This window comes from Typopeltis vanoorti, chromosome 15 (genome assembly GCF_054136105.1).
Source record: "Typopeltis vanoorti isolate ZY-2024b chromosome 15, IOZ_Tvanoo_1.0, whole genome shotgun sequence".
Lineage (NCBI taxonomy): Eukaryota > Metazoa > Arthropoda > Arachnida > Uropygi > Thelyphonidae > Typopeltis > Typopeltis vanoorti.
In genome coordinates, this window is record NC_143563.1 from 77,086,028 (window position 1) to 77,113,820 (window position 27,793).

Sequence of the window (27,793 nt, forward strand, 5' to 3'; positions counted from 1 at the left end):
CTGAGTTACCCTTCTTGCCTGTTCTTTGTATTCCTAATGGAATTGATTATTACCATTCCTCTTATGTTGCGTCCACAATGCCTTTTTTCTCTATTGCATGCTTAATCTTTTCATTCATCCATTTCATATGACCTTATTTAATCTTATGACCTTAGCAATACATTTAGACATTGCTTCTACTAGATAGTTCTTGAATATCACCCAAGCATTGATCTCCTTTCCACCCATCTCCTCATTCTATGCTACAGCTCCAAGCTGTCTCCTGAACTTCTCATAATCACCAGCCTTGCAGTTCCACATATGTCCTTTCTTCACAGAAGTCCTCATAGCTGGCAACCACCCAGGTAACCACTTCATGGTCACTCTCACCAACTGGAGAGAGATTTGACACCTCATTTATAATAACATGCTCTGATGAGATGATCAAATCCAAGACCCTCAATCCTCTTTTGCCCTCTGTTACATACTGCCTAAGGTAGTTGTTCCTCAAAAATCCAAGAAACTCATTTTCTTTACTTCCAGTTGCTATCTTGTCATCCCAATCTATATTGTCATAATAAAATCACCCATAACGATCACCTTTTCCCCATTTGCTTGACTAATTTGCTTATACATTTCCTGCTCACTATCCTCACATTACCAGTTCTATAGCAATATCCCAACAAAGTATTTCATTGTATTCACCTCTATTTCACACTATACTGCCATAAAACCATTACCACTATTTCCTCCTTGCATCTCTGTCTTGTATGGACATAATTCTTTTTCTATCATAAATAGCACTTCACCTCCCTTTTTTACCTTTTCTATCTTCACGAAACACATCATACCCTTCCATCTCTATTCTTCATTCAGCATATCATCCTCATCCAACCATGTCTCACTTATGGCAAAGTTTAGTAGGACTTATTATTAATTTGACTGTTTTAAAAAACGTTTTTGAAAAAATCATTATGAAGTAATGGTATTCAGATAAAGTCATCTCTGCTACTACTGTTATTATATGCAGCACTTTTTCCTTAGATTTCTATTTGACTGACTTGTGAACTACCTTTCACTGAATCTTTAACACTCATTGGTATGTGCAAAGGGGGGGGGGGGATTGATAGCACACTTATTTTGGAAACCATTGATATGGTTTCCGGGCTTAGCTACATGGTGAAGGGATGTATACTCATTTCCCACGGCTTTGGCAATTTTTTCTTATTGCCCTTAAGATCTTTTAGTTTTGAAATAGCTTGTCTCTCTCTTAAATAAAAGAATTGTCTCTTATGTAAACAACTTTCAAACAGTGACATTAATTATATATAATATTTACAGTTTAATGTTATTTCCATTTAATATAATTTAATGTTGTGTGTTCTGATTATCGATAGATACACATTGGGAGACAACAGTCTGTGATAATGTGTGTGTGTGTGTGTGTGAGAGTGAGGAAGGGGATATTCATTTATGTACAGCAGGGCCCAACATTCAATGATAATTTGTTTCACAAAATACATTGTATGTTGAAAATATTGTAAGCTAAAAGCAGTAATATATTGACTTCCTATAGTCTGCTCCAAATCCTTGATAAGCAACCCCATCACCACAAAAAATTGCTCAAGCAGTGGGAAATGAGTAAACATTCATTTTATTTATATTCAAGTAAACAACATTCATTTACATGATGTTTACTTAAAAAATGAATGTTTTTGTAAAAATCAAGTAAAACATACTTAAAATGAGGCGCTAGCGTCGCTGTAGCATGTGGCGGTGAATTTGAGCTGTGCAGAAGAAAGTGATTTTTAATCGGTGAATAGTCCGCTTTTTTCCCCGTTTTTCTACATTTTTGAGTGCTAAATTGTTTCTCTGAATATGAGTGTACTTCAGTGGTTGTTTTTTGGAAGTTAGTTGCTGTCGCGATATAATATATTTTGGTACCGTCGGAATCGAACGCGTAACGGTGGAAGACAAAACGAAGCTAAGTTACTGTATTTAGTTATATTTCATTTTATTTAATTATATTTAGTACTTAAATGTTCTGATGTTTGTACTTTTTTTTCCCTCTTATTTATTAATTGAATAATTATTAAAGATTACGCTACTCGGCAGTAAGGAATGATGGTGGATTCGGCAGCAGTCGCAAGTGGCGTAACGCCAAGTCCTCCGCCATTTAAGAACTCAATTATTAGCAATATCATAAGGGACTTTGTGGCATGCAGTACTTGCAGCATGTATGCGTCTCGGGAATTACATATGTGGCTTGTTAAAGAGAGTGGAGAGCGTATGTGCGCAAAATGCAGGCAGTTGGAGGAAATAAGTACATTAGATATATCGATATCCGACTTTGTTGCCCCAGGAACGGGGAATGAATGTAGGAAGACAAGTAGTGTGATAGGAGAGAATGAGAAAATAATAGTTGATAGTGTGGAAGGTGTGAGTGACTGTGAAAGTTTAGGAGATGGTTTTGTTTGGGAGAGTGAATTTAGATTAAGAGTGACTGACCTGCAGAGGGAGATAGATGAGTTGAAAGAGGAGGTGGAATGTCTTGTGAATGAGAGCAGAAGTATGAAAGATAAGATTAGGAGAATGGAAGAGATAAATGCAAGGCGAATCAGAGTAGGAGAGAGAGAGAGAATTTAGGGAGTATGAGTGAGAGGTATGGGGGTGCTAGAAGAGGAGAGAATGGAAACAGTAGAAGAGAGGGAATGAGAGAGAGGTATGGGAATGCTAGCAGACAAGAGGATGGAAACAGTAGGAGAGACGGAATCAGAGAGAGATATGGAAGTGCTAGAAGAGGAGAGAATGGAAACGGTAGGAGAGATGGAATGAGAGAGAGGTATGGGAATGCTAGCAGACGAGAGGATGGAAACAGTAGGAGAGACGGAATCAGAGAGAGATATGGAAGTGCTAGAAGAGGAGAGAATGGAAACGGTAGGAGAGATGGAATGAGAGAGAGGTATGGGAATGCTAGCAGACGAGAGGATGGAAACAGTAGGAGAGACGGAATGAGAGAGAGATATGGAAGTGCTAGAAGAGGAGAGAATGGAAACGGTAGGAGAGATGAAATGAGAGAAAGGTATGGGAATGCAAGAAGACGAGAGGATGGAAACAGTAGTAGAAGAGACAGAATGAGAGAGGGATATGGAAGTGCTAGAAGTGGAAAAAATGGAAACAGTAGGAGAGAGGGAATGAGAGAGATGTATGGGAGTGCTAGAAGAGGAAAGAATGGAAACAGTAGAAGAGAGAGGTATGGGAATGAAAGAAGAGGAGAGAATGGAAACAATAGGAGCGATAGAATGGTAAGAGGTATAATGTATGGCGACTCAATGATCCGTGGTGTTCAAGATAGGATGCGTGAGGAGTGTTTGCCAGGAGGAACAATAGAAAGGGTGGCTATGGCAATTAAGAGAGGTGAAAGGGTGGTTGAGATGATTGTGATGGTAGGAACGAATGACTTGAGTGGTAATGTAAGTCGGGCAGCGAGAGATATGAGATTTTTGCTTGAGACTGTACGGAAGAAGACAGAGAGAGGAAAAATAGTGTGCGTGTTGCCTAGGTATGATAATAATGAGCTGAGCAGAAGAGTGCTGATATTGAATGGCATAATAACGAGAATGTGTGACAAGAGAGGACTGGTATATGTGGATGCTTGGAGTGCGTTTGAGGAAAGAGAGGAATTGTATGCGAGAGACCGTTTACATTTGAATGAGGAAGGACGTAGGCATCTGGAGAGATTGCTGTTCTGAACGAGTCAGTGTGTCCCAGGGAGGATGATAGCAGGGGTGGCCTCTTGTGGGAATGGATACTTGGGAGAAGGAAGACAATGTCAGGTAACACTGAGCCCAGTGGAGTCTAGAAGGGATAATGCTGGGTATAGAAACAATGGCATTTATATGCTTTATACTAATGCCAGGAGTATCCGGAATAAGGGAGAGGAATTGGTGGTGCAGATAGCATCAACCTTGCCAAAAATTATTGTGATCACTGAGACGTGGTTGACAGAAGGGGATATAACAACAGGAATAGAGGTCGCTGGGTATAGCATTTTTCGTCAGGATAGGAGGGGAAAGCGTGGTGGTGGGGTACTGCTATGATAAGTGATGACTTATGTCCTCTAAGAGTGAAGAATTTGGAAGGAAGTGAGACAAATGATTTTCAGAGTGTATGGTGTGAGGTAGAGGTAGGCAAGACAGGATATTTAGTGGGGTGTTGCTACAGACCCAGGAGCACAGAGGATGGGGACCAGGAGATGTTTAGACAGCTAAGTTTGGCAAGTGCAAGAAGAATGATTGTTATGGGAGATTTTAACTTCAGTAGTATAAATTGGAGAGAGGAAGATGCATGTAGCAATAGGGGAATGGAATTTCTAGACTTCTTGAGGAACAAATGTCTTAGGCAACATGTAACACAGGGAACAAGAGGTTCAAAAGTTTTGGATTTGGTTATAGCATCAGAAGAGTTGATAATAACTGAGTTGATGTCTCTCCCACCAGTTGGAGAGAGTGACCATATGGTGTTGACTTGGAAAATGAATAGACATGCAGGAGTATCAAAGAGACGGGAACTTATGTGGAATTATAAGGCAGGTGATTATAATAGTCTTAGACGTCAACTTCGGGAAGTTTCATGGAGGGAGGAATTGGAAGGCCGGGATATCACTAGTGCGTGGGAAATTGTGAAAGAATATTTGTTATCAGCAATGGTAAGTTGTATACCACGAGTGAAGAAGAGGACGCAATTTGGAGTAAAGTGGATGACAAACAATATTAAACAGGAATTGCATGTGAAAAAGAGGCTATGGAAGAGATATAAGGAGACAGGTGAAGAGATGCATGAGGAATATAAGACACAGGCCAGAAGAGTGACTAGTGTGGTAAGGAAAGCGAAACTGGAATATGAGAGGAGATTGGCCCTAAGATCCAAAAAAAATCCTAGGGAATTTTTTAGCAATGTGGCCAGTAGGAGGAGAAATGACTGTGGAAGAATGATATTGTGGGATAAAAATGGGAATAGAGTGACTGATGCAGAGGACATAGTGGAATTGTTCAATGAACACTTTATCGGAGTATTTCATCCTGGAGGAGTCAGTTTTAATGCTAGAGGGATAGGACTAGTAAGAGGTCTGGAGGTACAGGAGGAGAGTGTGTTTCAGATACTGAGTACTCTGGATGTCAGTAAAGCTGTGGGACTGGATGGTATTTCACCACGAGTTTTGAGAGAATGTGCTAGGGAATTGACAGTGCCTTTAATGTGGCTTTTCAATGAAAGTCTGGCTTTGGCAAAGGTGCCCAGGGAATGGAAGGAAGTTAACATAGTGCCATTGCATAAGGGTGGTAACAGACTGGAAGTGTCTAATTATAGGCCAGTCTGTGTGTCATCAGTAGTTGTTAAGATCTTAGAGAAAGTAGTGAGGGACCGTATACAGCATTGGGCAGATGAAGGTAATGTTATCTGTGAGAATCAACATGGATTTGTGAAAGGGTGCTCTTGTTTTAGCAATATGCTAGCCTTTTATAATAAAGTTACAAGAACATTAGATGAGGGAAAGGCATATACTGCAATTTTCTTAGACTTGGCGAAGGCATTTGACAGGGTGCCACATGATAAGCTGATATTTAAGTTGCAGCACATGGGCCTGGATGTCAGATTGGTCAACTGGATTCAGGATTGGCTGTCTGATAGGTATCAGAGAGTTGTGTATGGTGGAGCAGTTTCCAGGAGGCAGAGGGTTACAAGTGGGGTCCCACAGGGCTCAGTACTAGGACCTATATTGTTTAACCTTTATATCATTGACATAGCCAGTGGATTGCAGGGGGATATTCAGTTGTTTGCAGATGATGCAAAGCTGGGAAGGATTATTAGTAATAGTGCAGATGTGGTAGCCCTGCAAGAGGATTTAAATAAGCTAGATAGATGGGCAAATGAATGGGGGTGTCAGTTTAATGCAGCAAAATGTAAGGTCTTGAGGTTTGGGAAACATCGATGGAATGCTGCATACTCTATGGGAGGAGTTATACTGGAGGAAGTCGGGGAGACAAGAGATCTGGGGTTGATGATTGATAGAAACCTGAAGTTTAGGGGGCATATTGCAAAGGTGGTGAAGGTAACACAGAGGATTGCTGCTATTATGAGAAGGACACTGACTTGCAGAGATAAAAGGGTTATCATTCCGTTGTATAAGTCTCTGATCAGACCACACTTGGACTATTGTTCTCAGATTTGGTCCCCAGGATTTGAAGGGGATAAATTAACTGTGGAAAGACGGATGACAAAGATGGTTTCAGGACTGTACAAGGATAGTTATGAGGATCGGCTGAGAGAATGTGGAATGCAGAGTTTGGTGGATAGAAGAAGGAGAGGTGATATGATTGAGACTTTTAAACTGTTGAGAGGTGGTTACAGGGTTGACACTGGGGAGTTCTTTCGCTTGGTTGAACAGTGGGAAGGAGTGATGACAAGAGGCCATCCCTGGAAGTTACGAAAGGAAACTGTGAGCAAGAGGGTAAGGAGTGGTTTCTTTGTGTGGAGGGTGGTTGAGCCTTGGAATGGATTGGTGGAAGCGAGAACGGTCACTGAGTTTAAAGAGTGGTATGATAGACTTTGTGTTTCTAAGGGGGGGGGGACCTCCCCTCGATGAGTCTTGACAGACTTTATGTCTTAGGAAGGACCTCCCTCAATGAGTCTTTTGACTCCTTGGAGGCCTGAATAATAATAATAATAAAATAAAACATCGTAAAATAAAAAAGAAAATCAGATAATAATTAGCATTTTCCTTAGACTCGAATTGCAGGGGTTGATGAAATCATATGTGGCATAGTAGTGGTGGATATTCTCAACTAGTGCTTGAGCTATGGTTATTAATTTAAATTTATTTAATCTCATCTCATCTCATTTTCCTTTTACCCTCTTTTAACTTGCAGTGTTGAGGGTTTATTAATCATTGGACCTAAACCATTCATAGGATAAAGTGGTGTCAGCCCTATGCCCCGGTGTATCCTATGTCCTCTAGTGTTGAGTTCTCAAGGCCGGTTTGCCTGCTTTGCGGGATGAAAAACCCCAGGATAAACTGGGGAAAAAATCCTACTGTCCACGCCCAAGACTGGCTGACTTGGCTATGGCTGAGATCCTTCAGATTCTCACGTCACCGACAGGAATCAAACCTAGGACACTCCTTCCCCAGGCATATGGTTGCGAAGCACACAGCCACTAGGCTAACCGTGCAGACATTTGTTTAATTAATACTGTAAACACAAAAATAACTACAATTTAATTAAATGCACTCTATACTGAACAGGTGTTAAACAGAATATTAAAAAAAGAATAACAGTGCCCAATTATGCATTTCAAAATGAAGCTGACATGTTCAGTTGAACAATTACAAAAATGATTCATTGGGATCACTGTATGAGGATGTGCAAATGATGTTTCACATTCTGATTGGCAAAGACTCCACTCGCACATCATTCCCATCTGTATTGGAAGTCTACAAATATCACTCTCTCTACAAGTAAAACTCTCTTGGAATATAAATTGCTTCCTGAAAATATCAGATATCAATGTCAAAAGAAGTCGAGGCCCAACCTCAGTCACTTTCATAATTATTTTTGAAATGAATATTATCGTTCATTTCAAATTACTTACATTGCATTCATTCACTACATAACTGGATTATATTTTTTAGCAACATTATTTAGCATTCCTGTTTATACACCTCCTTTTGCAGTTGAAGAGATTATTAGTTTATTCAGATAACAACTCCATTTCATTACTCTGGAAGAAGTTAATAGTTTTAGATTTTTTTATATTTCATTTAATCATTACTCAGGAAAGGCTGACTTTTTTTTTTTTTCAACTTAGTGGAAATGTCATTAAGTAGTAGTTCTTCAAATAACAAAGAAATTTGTGGAATATTCTGAATATTGAAAAATCACTAGCATTTTTAGATTCATCTTGTTGAAAATTAGTTTCATCCTGAAAACTTAAATTAGTGCTAGCATGAAAGGTGTTTCACTTCTAGTTTTACTGGTTGGTTAATAATTAAATGATTATTAAATGATTAATAATTAACATGAAAATAATTGCTTCCCAAGCAATTATTTTCCTGACCTTCATCATCCTTCTTTTTTGTTTCATTCATCTGGGGTCAAATGACATTTGCGTTCTCTACAGCAGTGGTTCTCAAGCTTTTTGTAGTTGCAGAACCCTTTTTTGTGAAGCATATTTTCAGTAGGAACCCATGACAAGCTGTGTAACTGGAGCATTCATATCACCAATAAAGGTAAACCATTATTCTAAATACAGTAACTATTTTTTTTTTTTTTTTGCACCATAGCTTTAATTATTCATGTTTGGGTAGGAGTTTTACTAGATTCATTAATATTTGTGTAATTTTTGGTCCAACCAAAACTGTTTTCGTGATAATTATTTATTAATTTCTGGTCATTTTCCATCTTGAGTTAATATACCCATTTTGATTCTTGTAGGGTTAAGGGATTCAAACTAAATGAAAAAAAAAAAAAGATACTTTTGATACTACATTATTAAAATTGTAATTCAAGAATTTTAAGAAAATCTTTCAAAATGATATACAGTATTAATGTTTTTTTGCAGCATAAATAAATAAAGACAAATATTCATGTTTGTATATATGAAGTGATCAGTTGACACATTTCATCAGTAGTTGTTAAGATCTTGGAGAAAGTAGTGAGGGACCGTATACAGCATTGGGCAGATGAGGGTAATGTTATCTGTGAGCGTCAACATGGATTTGTGAAAGGGTGCTCTTGTTTTAGCAATATGCTAGCCTTTTATAATAAAGTTACAAGAACATTAGATGAGGGAAAGGCATATACTGCAATTTTCTTAGACTTAGCGAAGGCATTTGACAGGGTGCCACATGATAAGCTGATATTTAAGTTGCAACACATGGGTCTGGATGTCAGATTGGTCAACTGGATTATTCAGGATTGGCTGTCTGATAGATATCAGAGAGTTGTGTATGGTGGAGCAGTTTCAAGGAGGCAGAGAGTTACAAGTGGGGTCCCACAGGCTCAGTACTAGGACCTATATTGTTTAACCTTTATATCAATGACATTGTCAGTGGATTGCAAGGGGATATTCAGTTGTTTGCAGATGATGCGAAGCTAGGAAGGATTATTAGTAATAGTGCAGATGTGGTAGCCCTGCAAGAGGATTTGAATAAGCTAGATAGATGGGCAAATGAATGGGGGTGTCAGTTTAATGCAGCAAAATGTAAGGTCTTGAGGTTTGGGAAACATCGATGGGATGCTGCATACTCTATGGGAGGAGTTATACTGGAGGAAGTAGGGGAGACGAGATCTAGGGTTGATGATTGATAGAAACCTGAAATTTAGGGGACATATTGCAAAGATGGTGAAGGTAACACAGAGGATTGCTGCAATTATGAGAAGGACACTGACCTGCAGAGAGGGTTATCATTCCGTTGTATAAGTCTCTGATCAGACCACACTTGGACTATTGTTCTCAGATTTGGTCCCCAGAATTTGAAGGGGATAAATTAACTGTGGAAAGGATACAAAGACGAATGACAAAGATGGTTTCAGGACTGTACGAGGACAGTTATGAGGATCTGCTGAGGGAATGTGGACTGCAGAGTTTGGTGGATAGAAGAAGGAGAGGTGATATGATTGAGACTTTTAAACTATTGAGAGGTGGTTACAGGGTTGACACTGGGGAGGTCTTTCGCTTGGTTGAACAGCGGGAAGGAGTGACGTGATGACAAGAGGCCATCCATGGAAGTTACAAAAGGAAACTGTGACCAAGAGGGTGAGGAGTGGTTTCTTTGCATGGAGGGTGGTTGAACCGTGGAATGCATTGCCTGATGGAGTGGTGAGAGCGAGAATGGTCAATGAGTTTAATGAGTGGTATGATAGACTTTGTGTTTCTTAGGGGAGACCTCCCCTCGATGAGTCTTGACAGACTTTATGTTCTTAGGAAGGACCTCCCAAGTGGTTGAGAAAACTGTGAAGATTGTCAATACCATGTTCCCATATGAGGAATATATCGTCCACATATCTAAGTCAAATTCTTGGTTTTAAACTAGAAGAGGAGATTGCCTTTTGTTCAAAATCCTCGAAAAAAACGTTGGCTTCCCATTGCTAATCCTTTGACCTGTTTATAAAGTTTACTTTCAAATTCAAAATAGCCAGAGTTTACACAGTGAGATAGTAGAGAGAACATTTTATTTGAAATTTTGTTCTTTAAAATATGGAGAACTTCTTGTGCCGGAATGTTGGTAAAGAGTGCTACCACATCAAAGCTCACCATGATGTCAGAAGACTTGAGTTTTAAGTTCTTGATTTTAGAGACAAAATCTGTTGTTTTTAATATAAGAAGAAGATTTTCCCGCATAAGCTTTTAACGATGATGCCAGATATTTAGATAACCTGTAGGTGGGTGAGTCAATGCTGTCTACTATAGGTCTCAGTGGGTAGTTTTCTTTATGTACCTTAGAAATACACAATAGAACCAATAATCTCCTACAAAAGATCACAGAAATTCCACGAAATACATGGCTTTCCATCTGTTCTTTACACCCACTCATTCCAAGGCTATATGGTCTGCCTAAGGTATTGGTGATAATCCACTTCCTTGGATGAGACCTCTATTGGTTTTCATTTTTTAGGTTGTTTCATTATTTATTTTAATTTTAATATAGCTTTCATCCATTATATTTACTATTGCTTTGTGGTTTAAGGTAGAACTTTCAATTCATACAGTATATTGATAAATTTTGTTCTATTGATTTGATCATATGCTTTCTCATAATCTAGGAAGGCCATATATGTTGGCAGGTTAAATTCTATTCTTTTTTCTATAATTTGTTTGAGTGTAAATGTGGGATCTGTACAGGATCTTCCTTTCCTAAAGCGACATTGTTCTTCTCCAGTAATTTCCTCGGCCCATGGTCTTAATTTACTTTTAATTATTATTATTACGGGCAACTCCAGGGAGTCCTTAGATTCATTGAGGGAGACCCCAAATCATGTTCATCACAACTATTCCACATTCACACAGTATCTATCATACCTTGCCTTAAACTCATTCACTGTCACAGCACCCACCACAGACTCTGGCAGCCCATTCCACTCATTCACCACTCTAAAAGTAAAGAACCCAGCTCTAACACCCTTACTAACCACACTCTTGCCCAGCTTCCATGGATGTCCCCTAGTCCTCCCACAACCAATCCTGTTCTCAAAAATATCTTCTGAATTAATTTTATAGAAACCCTTCAATAATTTGAATGTCTCAATCGTATCTCCCCTCCACCGCCTATCAACCAATTTCTGCAACCCACAAATTCTCAACCTGTTCTCATAAGGTTCATTCCACAGACCTGCTATCATCTTGGTCACTTGCCTCTGGATCCTCTCAACCTCCTCCCCATCAAGAAGCACCTAGGTGACCAAATCTGGGCACAGTAGTCGAGATGGGGTCTTATCAAGGCTCGATACAGAGGAACAATAACATGCTTGTTTCTGCTCGTCAACGTATTCTTCAGCAACCAAGTGATTTGATGAGCTGATTTGGCCACTTTTGCAATGTGCCCCCTAAACTTCAACTCCTTATCCACCAACACCCCTAAATCTCTTGCCTCATCAGTTTCCTGGAGTACAGTTCCACCAATGTAGTAAACTGCTGCTAATCTTTTCACCCCAAAACGTATAACCTTACATTTTGCCACATTAAATTGACATCCATTCTCCTTAGCCCAGACCCCCAATCTATCCAAATCATCCTGCAAAATTTTGACATCATCTGCGTTCACTATTGCCCTACCCAACTTTGCATCATCTGCAAACAAATGAACTTTTCCTCTCAGATCCTTTCCTATATCATTAATGAACAAATTAAACAGCAGTGGTCCAAGAAGAGATCCTTGTGGCACACCACTGGTCACAGGCCATCTTTTGGACTCTACTCCTGAATAAACCATTCTCTGATATCTCTCTCTGTCAACCACCCTCCTATCCATCTCACCAACCCTGTATCCATCCCCATATGTTGCATTTTACTGATTAGAATTCCATGTGGTATCCTGTCAAAGACCTTAGCAAGGTCCAGTAGAATCACTGTAAACCCATTACCCTTATCCAGTTCAGCCGTCACTGTGTTATAATACGTAAGCAAGTTACTGAGGCATGACCTGCCCTTCACAAAACCATGCTGTCCCCGATACAGTATCCCATTTTCATCTATCCAATCTTGTATTTTCCTCTTTACTATTTTCTCCAGGACCTTGATAACGATTCCTGTTATGCTGATTGGCCGGTAATTTTCAACAGCAGCCTTGGAACCACCTTTATGCAGCGGAACTATTTTCCCCTCTTTCCACTCCCTTGGGACTGACCCAGACCCAAGGCTCAAATTAAACAAAATGGTCAAGGGCACTGACAATTCTTTAGCCGCTTCATGTACGACACCAGCTGGTATACCATCCAATCCCACAGATGTATTGACATTGAGGTTCTGTAATAGACTATTTATCTCTACTTCATTCATCACAATTCCAGTATAAGCTGTTGGTTCTTCCATTCCTGTAATGTCACCACCTGGATGATATACTCTTGCAAAGTGCTCGCTCAGTAATTCCACTGTATCGACTGATTCAGTTACCTCCCTACCCTCAGCATTTTTTAAAATCATTCTGCCATGAACATTTTTCCTTTTACTTGCAACATATTGAAAAAACTGTTTGGGATTCTCTTTAGCCTGCATGGCCAATTTTCTTTCATAATCCGCTTTTGCTTTTCTTACCATCTTTGTTACCTTTCTGGCCTGAGCTTTATACTGTTCCTGCACCTGCTGGTCACCTTTCTCCTTAAATTCCCTCCACAATTGTTTCTTTTTTTGCAGCTCAAGCTTAATAGTGTTATTCATCCATTTAACCCCTACTTGATTTATTATTCGGACTCTTGGTATACAGTCAACCATTGCCTCCTGCAAACAGTTCTTAACCACCTCCCATGCACTATCAACATTCAGCCCTTGCAGTTTTACATGCCATGGCACTGAGCCAAGCACACTCCTAAGCTTGTCATACTTACCAGCCTGATAATTCCACATGTACCCTGTCTTAATTGTAAATTCCACTCCTTTAGCCACCTCCCAAGTCATGACCTTATGGTCACTCTCACCAATTGGTGGCAACATTCATGTTCATTACAGCCACATTCTCAGTTGCAATTACCAGCACTCTCTGCCCCCTGGTATTTTCCACTGCATGTTGCCATAGATAGTTGTCCCTTAATAACCGCATAAAATCCAATTCGTTCCTCCCATGTGCCCTCTCCTCTTTCCAGTCAATGTTACCATAATTGAAATCACCCATAATAATTACCCTCCTTCCACTCATTTCTTCTATTTGCCTATGCATACTATCCCCACCATCTATTTCATCACCTGGTCTATAGCAGCACTCAATTGTATATTTTGTTCTGCTAGCCTCAATCTCACACCAAATAGCCTCAAATGTGCTCTTTTCTCTATCCTGCAGTTTAACTTCTATACTCCTTGGCTGCAACTCATCAGCTATCATCAATAACACTCCTCTCCCCCTTTTTATTCCCCCTGTCACTCCTGAACATGCTATACTTGTCACATTCAATCCCACTAGTTTTATTATCTTCTGTCAGCCATGTTTCACTAATACCAACAACTTGTGGCCTGGAAGTGCCAAGCAAGGCCAAAAACGCCTCCTCCTTGTTCCTAATACTCCTGGCATTAGTGTACATGAATTGCAGAAGCCTGTTAGTCCCATCCCTACTTTGATGCCTTATACTAACTATCCCATTCTGATTTGTTATCCTTCGTACTTGTTCGGGTATATTATACTCATTCATACATTCAACTGCCTCCCTAAAGTCTGCATATCTACTTCTCCCCCTTAATAAATCTAGTTTCCCTGAGTCTGTACATCCACTTCATTCATCAACACTTTTTCAAGCCTCCGTACACCAAATTCATTCAAATGTAAACCATCCATCTTATATAAATCCTTTCGCCCATCGACCTCACTCCACACATCCACAAATTCTATACCACTCTCCATGCATAACCCACGCATAAAGTCATTGGCAAATATGACCCTCCTTCTAAACACTTCAATGTCGTACCGTGGCAAAACACTCACCATCCTAACTCTCTCACTCTTCTCTTTTGCTACCTCAAATAATTCCCTCACATCCTCTATCATTTCAATTTTGTCTTCTTTCAAATCATTCCTGCCACAACTATCATTTCTTTCACCCTCTGTTTTAGCGCTCTAATAGACTCGCTGACGTCCTTTATGTTCGCACCCGGTTGGTACGATTTCGTCAAACTCTCAACTATCACATCTCTTAATAACGAATCTCTGTACAGCACTCGCTCCTTCATTTTATTTACGTTTACGAACATTCTCTTATTTTTCGTATCAGACTTTCACCGTTTATTAGTTGGTACGTTCGGTATACATTTTTGCATACACTCCAGTTGCCGCTTTGCTCTATGTATCGCTCCGCTCAACCGTCCGATTTCACTACTTGCATCTATCTCACCATTTTCATTATCATTTAAATCATCCATTCGTTCTGTATTTCTACCTTCATTTACACTTTCAACGTCGCTCTCACACCTATCTGGTACTACCTCGCAATTTCTTATCACATCACTATTTTCTATATTCTGACTTTCTTTAACGATATCACTCTCACTACCCGAAACACGCTTTAGATCCTCATTCTCCTTACACTTTCTGTACATATTTACTCCACTATCACCAGCATGTACTTAATAAGGATATTCCTCTGTAGTTTCCACAATTTTTTGTTTCCTTTTTTTGAATATGTTTATGACTTTCATTGTTGTGGAATGTTTCCTTCTTCCCATATTCTGTTTAGTTAATTGTAATTAAATTTATTCCATCTTCTCCTGTAGCTTTTCTATTTTTTAGTTTTTCCAATATTTTCTTTAGATCGTTTAGTTGTATTGGTTCTTCATTTATTTTGGAATTAATCACACCTTTGGCACAACTATTTAATATGAGTCTTGCAACAGGGTCAGTCCCAAAGGAATGGAAGAGAGGGAAAAATAAATTATTCCACTTCACAAAGAGGGGAGATAAGACTAAGGCTACAAATAATAGGCCAATCCGTGTGTCTGTGGTTGTTGTTGTTAAGGTTAGAGAACTTGGTGAGGACTAGGATTCAGAAGTGGGTTGATAATAGCAGTATTCTTTATTATGGTCAGCATGAGGTGAGGTATTGTTGATAATAGGTGAAGAACTTTGACCAACAAAAATAGAAGTTAAGGAGGATTTTAATTCTAGGGGAGATAGTTTATTTGAGGTTATCTGGTGTGAGATAAGGACCTCTGTAGCTGAGTTGGTTTTGATGAAGCTCTTTGGTTGGAAAGATCTGGGTTGAAATCCTGTCTATGATGCGAGGATTCTTTATCAGGGCTTTTCAGTCAAAGGTAAGTTAACTGGTCTCATATGGTGATGGAGGATTTTCTCTCATGGAAACTTGGGTTTTTTTCATACCTCAAAACAGGCAAACTGGTCCCAGGAACACAAATATCTGCAAACATAGGATACTAACTGCAAGATGAAAGAGACCCAAACCCCATCATCTTATCTTTCTACTGTACATTATGGACCTCAGATAGAGATCCATAATAGTCAGCCTCCTGGATGGATATACTTTACAGGACAGATAGACAGGTGTGAGGTAGCGGTTCACAGGACTAAATACATTGTTGGTTGCTGCTATAGACCAGAGAGTCTACAGGAAGATGTGAATGCCATATATCATCAGGTTAGCACAAATGCATGCTAGGCAATTATTATGGGGACACAGAATGGAGAGAGGAAAGGGGAGCATGGTAAGATGCAAGTGCAATTTAACAGTTGCTAAGGAATAATTATCTGAAACACTATGTCATGGAGGGCACCAGGAGTTTGATTGTGCAGGATGTGATAACAGTGTAAAACTCAATGTAGCTTGGAAATACCAAAGCGCTTTACATCGATTTTTTACAGAGGTCAAGTCTCGTGAGAACTGTTACAAAAATAACCTTGTTTGTCTCTATGTATTTTATGTTAAATATTAATGTAAATAACCCTATGGGAAATGACTGTATTTACTGTTTTAACTAAAATTTCTAGAATGTCAAAGGCAATGCTTTGCCATCAGAACTTTGCATAATAGCTATATATAAGAGCACAAGAAAGTTGTTTACGATTAAGTATGTGAGAAAGTTGTTTACAAGCTCTGCGCATAAACACCTTCAAAGTTAGTATCAAAGAGATCTGCTAGGTTCAGACAAGTTTCCGCTGCCCGACAAAATAAGAAAAAAGGACTGTACGGAGGAGAAGAAAGAACGGAGCGGGTTTTATCAAAAGATCAAGGAGATGTGCCGATTTCTTCGGGGGTTACAACCCTTGGTGCAAGGTCCCCAGAGAACGGGAAATCAAAAGGGACCGAGCCGAACATCGGGAGGAAGAGGCGGCCCAGTTACCAAAATGAGAGGTGAGGCGCAGTTACCAGAGGGAAGAGGCGAGGCATAGTTACCAGAAGCAGAGAACCAGAGGCAGTCGGATCCAGAGGACCAGACGTTACGGCGAACCCATGCCAGAGGGAAAAGAATGGGAGTGAGGAGAGAACAATTATATGTTATATGTTACAGCCTCTGGAGAGTCTTGCTTTAGGGGGCATACCCGAACCAAGTGTTGGTTGATGTCCTTTTCCTGCTGGAGGTTAACCGAAGCCAAGAGCAGCAGAGCGACCTTCAAGCCTGTATGCTGAAACTTCTTGCATGAGCTGTTCGAGTACCAGGAAAATTGCAGTCCAAGATCCCGATTAGATGCCCCCTAAAGCAAGACTCTCCAGATGGAAGCCTAAGGCCTGAGATGAAAGAAAAAGCATAGAGACTTTAGTACAGGACCTTTGGAAGAGTGTGCGACACAGCCTCTGTAAGTTTGCTCCATCTTTTGTTGTACATTACTTTTGTAATCTAGGAGATATGTTATAGATGGACTGATAAGAAATAGTAATAAGAAGTATCTATAAGAGAGTCCTCTGATTTGTTATTAATTGGAATATAATTTGAGAGATAACTTGGCATAGTTAGCTAACCTCTTTGTGAATAAATTAGTTTCGATAATCTTGATTTAATAAGCAGAGAAGTAATAGAGTAAATATATTGTATAGTCATTTAGTATTGAAAGGGGAAAGTTTGTTTCTTTATGCTAAAAGTCTAAAGGATAGGTAGAGAGAGTAACCTCCCTATCGTTTAATTAATGTACTTTGTTATTATTGTTAATAAATGTGTTTTATTTATATGTCAATGGAGTGCTGCCTGATCTATTATTTTACAATGCACTGTTTCTAAAAAAAAATTGAACTCGTGAGCAGGAAACAACTAAGGCATTAAAAGCACAGTTTAAGTACTTAAGAACCACGACTATTTATATAAACTTTGTTGAAGGAATTTACGCAAGTATAAGAGAGAGAGAGAGAGAGAGAGAGAGAAAAATCTACCGGTCATTTTACTGAGTCTTGTGCCGATATTGATATACTGGTGCTGCAGTCTAAATAAATAAATTTTCCAGTGTTCATAGGCATACGACTAGTAAATACAAAAGGTGGATAAACATAGTACGCAATAGAATAAGTAAGAAAGGTTATGAGAGAAAAAGCGCGCACTGCTAATTAGAATAAAGATATACATTACAATAGCGCGGTAATCAGTCAGGCTCATAAATAGCAATTAATAGCTACCGTTACAACAGTACCCATAACCAGGGTAGACACTCTACTTCCAACTGGGGAAAGCAACCATGTAGTCTTATTTTGGGAAGTTGCTAATCATGTGTAATTCTCTGTCAAGAAATAGTTCATGTTGAACTATTAGGACATGGCCTGGGACAGTGCCATTGCTTAAGAAGAAGCAAGAAAATATCAGTAGTGCATGGGAAAGTCAGGGATTATTGGTTATTCCTTGACTCCCACTTGGCTCATCCTGCTGACTGTGGGTATGGCAGTATCAGGCTGTATACCTATGGTCAAGAGGATAAGCCAAGTGGAAGTTAAATGGATGAGTAGAGAGATAAAGCAAGAGCTGCAAAGCAGGCACAAAGGTGACCAGTATGGTAAGAAAGACCAAATCGGATTATGAGAGAAAATAGCTAAGCAGGCCAAAATAAATCTAAAAGAGTTGAGGATGTAGTGAGTAAGAGGAGGAATAATGGAAGGACGACTTTAATTAATGCTGATGGTAGGAAGATAACAAAAGCAGAAGAAATAGTTGCTTGCTGAGTGATCACTTTGCAAGGGTGTATCATCCAAGTGGAGATTTTGCAGCTGCTAATGTGACAGACTGAAGAATATCTACATGAATAAAGCACTAGGAATGGATGGCATACTGGCCTATATACTATGCAAATATATAAGAGAACTGGCATCTCTGATGAAGTTGTTTAATCTAAGTCTCAGCTTCAGCAAGGTTCCAAGAGAGTGGATAGATGGCTTAATAGTTCCATTACATAAAGGTTGTTCCAAGAGAAAAGTAGCAAATTACAGACAAATTAATTTTCCAGAATAGTGGTTAAAGTATTGGAAAAGTTGGTTAAAAGTAAAATCCAGCAATAAGTGGATAGGAGTACGATACTTTATGGTAGGCAGCATGGCTTTGTAAAAAGTGGGTCCTGCTTTAGTAATTTACTCACATTTTACTATAGTGACAAACAGCAGAATTAGATAAGGGAAATAGACTTTGCAAAGGCATTTTACAGAACACCATATGGAAAACTATTACAAAAGTTGTAACAAATGGGAATTAATATGAAACTGGTGGCATGGATGGAGGTAGCTGTACTAGGGACAATACTTTTTAATTTGTATATTAATGAAATAGGAAATGATTTGGGGGGGGGATATGCAGCTGACAATGCAAAACTGAGAGGGCGATAGTCGATAACAGTGATGTAGATATCCTGTAAGATGATTTAAATAAACTGACACTGTGAGCAAAGAATATGGTTATCAATTTAATGTTGAAAAATCAAAGGTTATGTACTTTGAGATGACAAGTTCCACATTGTGTATCACATTGATGGTGATATATTGCACCATCAATGGAAATTGATGAGATTAGGAAGTAATGGTGGACAGAGGGTTGAAGTTCAGAGGGTATGTCACAAAAGTTGGAAAAACAGCTCATGACTACTTGGATGTTGGAAAAATACACCAATAATTAAAGATACAGAGGTTATTATTCCTCTCTATATGCTATGATTGGGCTGCATCTTAACTACTGTGCACATTTGGTCACATGGTTTTCTTGGGGATCAGGAGGTTGTGATGGTGGAGAGGATTCAGAAATGAGTGCCAAGTTGCTAACAGGTCTGCAGAATGCTTCCCTGTGAGGATAGGAAGTTATGTGGGTTGCAGAGTTTAGATGATAGGTGGAAAAGAGGAAACATTATAGAAAGTTATTAAAGGGACTCTATAAGACTGACAAAAAATAAATTTTTCAACACACGATGAACAAAAATCACATTCATTCAGGGATGATTCCCCCTGAATGAATGTGATTAGTAAGAGTGGTCAAACTAGATTTTTTGCTTGGAGAGTTGTGAATAAGTGAAATGGATTGCCAGAATTAGTTTTAAGTGCCCCGACAGTGAATGAATTTAAGAAGAGGGATGACTGATATTGGGTATATAAAGGTTAATGTGTGTCTCCTACAATGAATCTTCTGACCCCCCCCCCCCACGGAGATACCCATATAATAATAATAATAATAATAATAATCTTAGTTTTATATTCTACTTGCTCACACAAAAACCAACACAAAAAAAAATTGTGTGTGTGTGTGTGGGGGGGGGGTAAATAAGCAAGTGAAATACCGTCTTTCAAATCTGGCTATGTACAGTTAAGTAATTTTGTATGACATTTGGCTAAAAGAGAATAATGAACAAGGGTAATGAATATGACAGGTAAAAGCTCATAACAAAAATGGAACATACAGAAAATCAATTTCCTCTATCCATACAGAAAACCTATTTCCTCTATCCTTTCTGACAATACAATACCTTGTACTTTTTATCCCTGTGACTAATATAATTTTCTGTCAAGCTCTTACTGATGGCTAAATTTTTGGCCAATTTGAACTGGCCAATGCCAAAAACAGCATCTCCTTTACATCTGACATTCATATATATATACATACCAGGGAGGGGGGGGGGGGCTCTGGCACCTATGGTGCCCAATCCCTGCCTTCCGAGCTAGTAGGCTGGTTCTCCTTGAATTCTCATGACTCAAATTTTGAAGACTCGACACTCAGGGGACTACCTTCAGCTAAATTCGGCTTATCTTTTTTATATTATATGGAGATTATTATATAAATATATTATATTTTATTATAATATATATAATATGTAAGGGCGACTGTGGAACCCGCAGTTGCCCTTTACATAATGTCATTACCAACCCATTTAGATTTGAAACCTGTGAAATTACATTCACCATTGTGTAATTATTTCTGTACAACACACTCATTTATCACAAAGATGGCTGAACCCATACTTGATTGCATTCCCCTTAGTACTTCTAGTTACCCTGATTTTGCACTTCCGCCCTCTCACTGAACAGTACCTTTCCAAACATTAACTCTAAAACCATTCAAATGCAGTCCATCAAGCATATACAAGTCCTTTCATCCATCAGATTCACTCCATACATATATAAATTGCACACCATTCCTTCTGCACAATCTTCTCGTTGACTCATTAGCAGTCATAACTCTTCTTCTTGTTCCATCCTATCATACCAAAGCAACAGACTCAAAATCTTTATTTCCTCACTTTTCTTGTTTGCTTCAATCAGCAACTTTTCATATCTTCTCTCATTATATATGTCTCACCTATCAAATCATTCATGCCAGCCAAAATGATCAATTCTTGCACATTTCCCCCTCTGCAAACAAACAGCTTCACTAACATCCTTGATCTTTGCACCTAGGAAACATGCTTTTGTTACTTTCTCCATAAGTAATTTCTCATAGGCTCTATCCAGTACATTATCCTTACTTCCAGTTTCTCATACTTTCTCTCTCCTGCTGTACCACATGTGAATCATTTCTCCAGTAGGCAGCCTGGTTGGCCGAGTAGTTAGCATTCCCGGTCTCCAACAACAGTAATCATATGTGACTTGATGAAAGCCTTATACAGGGAACCATAACTTCTTTGCATGACAATGTCCTCCTCTTTATTGCCATAATCCATTGGGATGTTCTTACAATTTTAGCAATGTGACCGCTAAACTTCAAATGTCCACTATCACGTCCAGATCTCTCATCTTCCACCTCCTTCAGAATTTCTTTATTAATTGTATACTCTGCATCCCACCCAACCTTCTCAGTGAAATTTCAAGACCTTACACTTTGCAAAATTAAAATGATAGCACCACTCATTGCCCACTCAAACGGTCTGTTGAGATCCTCAGAAAAAAAAATATGTATGCTTTAAAAAATTTTAAATTTTAACAAGATGTATAATTTAAAAATAGAATAAAAAGTGTACTTTTTGTAACTATTAGTATGAGCTTGTTATTGATAAATTGCTAAATCATCAGTTTTCTAAAACATTTCACTGTTGAATTAAATTACCAACACAGGCATCTGTAATAGTATGCAATCTTTAGAGGTACCTGTGGCATAATTAAAATTAATAACTTAGCACGTATAAAACCAACAGTAATAACTTTAATGAATTAAAGGTACAAATATTTCATACTGAAAGTAACAGTACATCATCAGTGTAGAACAAACAGTTAAAAGAATGGAATACAAAGTACAGAACAGTCGATGGATTACCAATTAAATTGTTGCCACATGCCAGAAGATTAATGTTAATAAAATATTATTAAATAATTCTTAAATACTATTTCATTGATGGTTGCATAAGATGAGAATCTCCCAAACTTTTGGGAGAGAGAGAGAGAGACAGTCATTTCGATTCAAATTCTGCCAATGTAAAAGGGCTTTACAACTTTCTTTAAAAAAGCATTCATAGTTAAACCTGCATCTGTGGAGAAGACAAGCTTTATCCATAGCATTGACACTAAACTGGATATTATGTTTAGTGTCAATGCTATGTTATGCTAGACCAGACTTATGAGGTTTCATGTATTCGATATAATACTGATGTTCCTTCATTCTTTTTTCCACAGAACTGCCTGTTTGTCCAAAATATGATAAATTGCATTCACATGGTATCTGGTAAACACCAGCTAATGATGGAGGTGCCAGTTTGTCTTTTGTAGATAGCAACAAGTGAGAAATTTTGTGGATAGGATAATATATGGGAATAAGATGATACTACTTCAAAATTCTGCTCATCACACCTCTCAAAAAATTGGCATTATAAAATCTTTAATTAATAGAGCACATAAAGTGTGCTCCTTCCCATTAAGCTTACAACAAGAACTTTTCACTATAAAAAAGTTAATAGAATCTAATGGTTACAACCCTCATCAAATCCAGCAGACAATTGACTCCTATGTTTCAACACCTCAGGATTTTTCAACACCCATGGCAGTACCTTTTAACTTGTTTGTAGATCTTGTTTTTCCAGCTGAAATATCCTGAATATAACAGATTCAAAAATCTTTGCAATATCCAGAGGGTAATCAGCTGGAAAAACAAGATTTACAAACAAGTTGAAGGTACTGCCATGGGTAGCCCTCTGTCTCCACCTTTGGCAAACTATTTTTTGAAACATCTGGAAGACACCTTGTTTTCATCCATTTATCCCCAGCCCTCTCTTTGGTTTCATTATGTCGATGATGTCTTTGCTATTTGGCCACATGCTGAAGAGGAACTTACCCCATTTCTACAACTGATAAATAGCCTTCACCCATGCACTCAGTTCACCATGGAAAAAGAAAAGTCTGGTAGTTTACCATTCTTGGACATCCTCCTTACATGCACATCCTCTGGTACTTTGTCAACAAGTGTCTATCGAAAACCTACCTTTACTGGCAGATACATTTATCAGAAGTCTGCTCATCACACCTCTCAGAAAATCAGCATTATCAAATCTTTAATTAATAGAGCACATAAAGTGTGCTCCTTCCCATTAAGCTTACAACAAGAACTTTTCACTATAAAAAAAAAGTTAATAGAATCTAATGGTTACAACCCTAATCAAATCCAGCAGATAATTGATTCCTATGTTCTAATCCCTTATATTTCAGGCATCTCAGAACCTATTTGCAGAATTTTGAAGACGTATCATCTTATTCCGACATATTTTCCTATCAACAAAATTTTTCACTTGTTGCCATCTACAAAAGACAAACTGGCACCTCTATCATTAGCTGGTGTTTACCAGATACCATGTGAATGTAATGTATCATACTTTGGACAAGTAGGCCGTTCTGTGGAAAAAAGAATGAAGGAACATCGGTATTATATCGAATGCATGAAACCTCATGTCTGGTCTAGCACAACATAGCATTGACACTAAACATAATATCCAGTGGGATAAAGCTTGTCTTCTCCACAGATGCAGGTTTAACTATGAATGCCTTTTTAAAGAAAGTTGCAAAGCCCTTTTACATTGGCAGAATTTGAATCGAAATGACTGTCTCTCTCCCAAAAGTTTGGGAGATTCTCATCTTATGCAACCATCAATGAAATAGTTTTTAAGAATTATTTAATAATATTTTGTTAATATTAATCTTCTGGCATGCGGCAACAATTTAATTGGTAATCCACCAATTGTTCTGTACTTTGAATTCCATTCTTTTAACTGTTTGTTCTGCACTGATGATGTACTGTTACTTTCAGTACGAAATATTTGTACCTTTTAATTCATTAAAATTATTACTGTTGGTTTTATATGTGTTAAGTTGTTAATTGTAATAGTATCCACAGACAAGAAGGTTATGTATTGGCATTTCATGTTTAGTTTTTTATTATGGTTTAATTTACAACACAAGACACTAGACAGACATGATATGCAGAAGATTTATTTTTGCGTGTTAAACATTTAATATGTTTTACAGCACAATTTCATCATCATAATGCCACATGTAGCTTCAACAGCTTATAATTGGTCAGCTGAATCCAGGATTACCAGTTCATTCTCATTTATTCTGCTTGCTTTTCTTAATGGAATGGATGCACTGCAGGAGGTATTAAACATGTTGTAAGAAGTTGTCTTCTTACAACATATTAGAAGTAATCCTACTATACCATATCCAGTCAGTTATTCACATTCCTTATGTGATTTATGGCGATTTCTTCCCAGTTATTTGGCTTTGATCCTTAAGTGACCTTAATTGCATTGGACTTTATATACTGGATTATACATCTCTTGAAGGTATATACTGCGAAGTGATGGTGGTGATATAATTCTTGTAGATCATTTTTTTTTTTTTCCCCTACTTTTTTTAAGAAGCAGACTAAGTTTAAATCTGACTGTTCATGAAGAATTAATTCCTTTTTCTCACTTGATCTCTCAAATTGTATATGACACATTTAAACCAGATATTTTAGAATTAGATTTTGAAAATGACATATTGCCTACAGTAAATTTTTTTGTCATCTTTATATCCTTTATCAACTGAAAAAAATGACAAAGAATGAAAAGAAAAATATACCTCTACAGAAAACAGAATTATTGTAAGCCAACCACATAAAGTTTCTAGATCAACTACCCAGTGGAGTTAAAATTTCATGTTCAAATTTAGCCCTGACTTCTCATAGAAAATTGGAATGAGCTGGTAGATTAAATGGTTGTAATGATATAAGTCAAAAGCTACATGAAATAGAGTACCATAAAAATCAAAATTTTGGGTCTAAACATAATTGCTAGGTACAGTAGGGTAAACATACAAAATTTTGTTGTGGCAAATCCACCACTTTTCAAGATATATAAGCTATGAAATGAAAAAAAAAGGGGAGTCCAAGAGTTCTCTAGATAAAAGTCAAAAACTTCATGACATAGGGATAATTACCAAAAGGCAAAGTCAGAATTTTGGTTACAGCATAGTCTGGTATAGCCTAATAAAATAAACCCTATAAAATTTGATTTTCATTAGCAAATATGAATAGTAACAAACAACAACTCTTTATAAGTAATATATCCCAGGGTCTCCTCTTTAATCTCATTCTGTAATTCCAACTGATTTTCAGCTTTCATTTTTTAAATGTTTTGCTTTTACAAAAAAAAAAAAAAAAAAAAAAGAAAATCAGTTGACTGGTTGATCTTTGGAAACATGCCAGAATATTATATTACCTGTGATTTTATTATTATAAAATGTGGTTATATTTATTATAAAAGCAAGCAGAATATTATATTACCTGTGGGCCAAACATTTTTATTGCTATGTGAGCTTCCTATACCTTACTGGATAGAACACTTTAGAGACTTTTGTAGAGAATTTTAGCAGAATCTATGCTACTTGAGCTCCCATTTAAAATAAAAATGAACAATCAGTCAAGTGGATCTCTGGAAATAGATGTATTTTTCTTTGTCAACTGTTGCCTTGACTAGAAAGTTCATTTTTTAATCAGCATTCATGTCATTCACTTTATGATTCTACACACAAATGAAAGGGAATTAGCTGCTACAGTGCTGGTCTCTATTTAACTTGGACTGAGTTTCAAGCTTCTTAATATGACTTCTGGATAAATCTTTTGGGAACTATTATAATTTTATTATTATTATTACATCACACCTCCAGGGAGTCCAAAGACTCATCGAGGGAGGGCATCTACTCTACAACTCTTCGTCTCATTACTCCACCAACCTTCATTACCTAACACCAACGCCATCTACCGCCGACTACCACCACTGGTACTTTCACAGACAATCATAACATCCATGCCCACGGCGGGATTCGAACCCGCAGCCTTTTGGCTGGAGAGCGGATACGCTAACCACTCGGCCAACCAGGCTGGCATCAAATTTTTCATCAAATTTTCATCAAATCTCTGCCACTTCAGCTTTTAAAAACAGTAGTGGATCTCTCTGGAAAAGATGCACAATTTACAGAAGCACTTATTAAATATATAAATAAGTTTTATTCTCTATCAGGCTACTGAATGGAAAATATTCATATCTGCATAGCATCTTGCCAAGATGGATTGCATATACTGTACTTTGTTACATATTATTCTTATTCAGAGCATAAAATTAGTTTCTGGAAATCATCTCTGTTGTGTTATCACAGTACACATTTGCATTTAAGTAATTAATTATTGATTTCCTTCCTTATTTTTTTCTTTATTAGCATAATTATGGGACAAGAAATTACTTATTTACTTTAGACTAGTAATTATTAATTAATTTAGACTAAGAACTTTTGGACTGAATTTTGAAGTTAGATACTTTTGTGCATTTATTTAGCCCTTCCTCCCATTTTGGTACCACGGCAATCAGGTGACATTCCTTCTGAACTGCCAACATTGGACGACTACATTAATTCAATATTTGACAGTGCAGAATTTCCTGCTGATTTAGAAAGTCAAACATCTCCTCTTACAGGTAAGTGAAACTCTGCTTTTCTTGGTCTGGTTTTGATATCTAGATTATAATTTTAATTTAATGGGGATGTAGATGCATAGAATAACTTTAATTTAACAGTTGTTATTCCTTTTAATGAATGTTTGATTATTTTATTAACAAAGCCATGAGACACTTCATTGCATCATTTATTGGTACTTATATTTTTCTTTTGTATTGCACTATGTTTTAGTCATTTTTATGTAAAACTGATTTGAAATTCAAAGATTCTGATGATGTTTTCTGCAGTGAATAAAACCTCATTATTTCTAGGTTCACATAAGAGAAAAATGAGTAATGTGTTATGTTTCTATTTTTAGTTGAAGATAAAAGGCTTTTTTATGACATATCCTAGTTTTTATTTCTATTTAATGCATTTAACAGATTTTATACTGTATTCATGATTCTACTTATAATACTGAAGAGAACCATCTACCAGTTCTTGTATTTGGAATTTTTCAGCTCTGTGATTTATTAATTATAAAAGACAATTATAGTGAGAATGTTCAGCGTCCAGTTGTAAATTAAGTTCGCTTTAATCATGGAGCATTTCTTGTTAGTAAAGTATAGTTTTTGGATTTACTTTTTAAAATGGACTTATTTTCTGGATATGGAGTGTCTGCAATATTAAAATAAAATTTTGTTTTATTACTTTAAATAAAATTTAATTATCATTGAAAGTGAAAAAGAACCTCCATATCTCAGTTGATTATGTTGCTACGTTGCTCTTTGATTGAAAAAGTCTGGGTTTGAATTCTGTCTTAGGACATTAATCTGATGAGTTAGCTAGTTTTATTCAGAGTTTGTGAATGTTAACAGTTATTCCTGTCTGTCTGAAATAGACTAGTTTGCAGACACACTTGTAAGGCACTGTCATAATACCCCTGGATCTGATAAAGGAGTGTCTTTAAGGGTTACTAGCTTGTACAATAAAAGAAAGCAAAAGTTATAACCATGGTTAATAAAGATTGCTACTTTAAATATGCAGTTTAAACACACTGACTGTTACCAGAGAGCACATCAAAAGACAGCAGCATGACATCATCACTGGTGGGCAGCGTATATGACCCATACACTGTATTGCAGTTGGCTTCCAATATAAACATTATTATTAGTATTATTATGTGACACCTCCAGGGAGTTCAAAGACTCATCAAGGGAGGGTACCTACTCTACAACAACCCTCTTTTTCCACCACTCAATTCACAA

The 27,793-nt window shown here is 37.6% G+C and overlaps 1 protein-coding gene across 2 annotated transcripts in view; it reads left to right on the top strand.

The window, feature by feature from the left end:
- Nucleotides 1–27,793, top strand: part of LOC150098911 (SMAD family member 3-like) — a 162,470-nt gene that overhangs the window by 71,953 nt on the left and 62,724 nt on the right. For both annotated transcript variants that reach the window (XM_090404669.1, XM_090404668.1), the window contains exon 3: nt 26,429–26,566. In XM_090404669.1, coding sequence (XP_090260795.1) covers nt 26,429–26,566 — 138 coding nt within the window. The remainder of the gene's footprint in view (nt 1–26,428; nt 26,567–27,793) is intronic.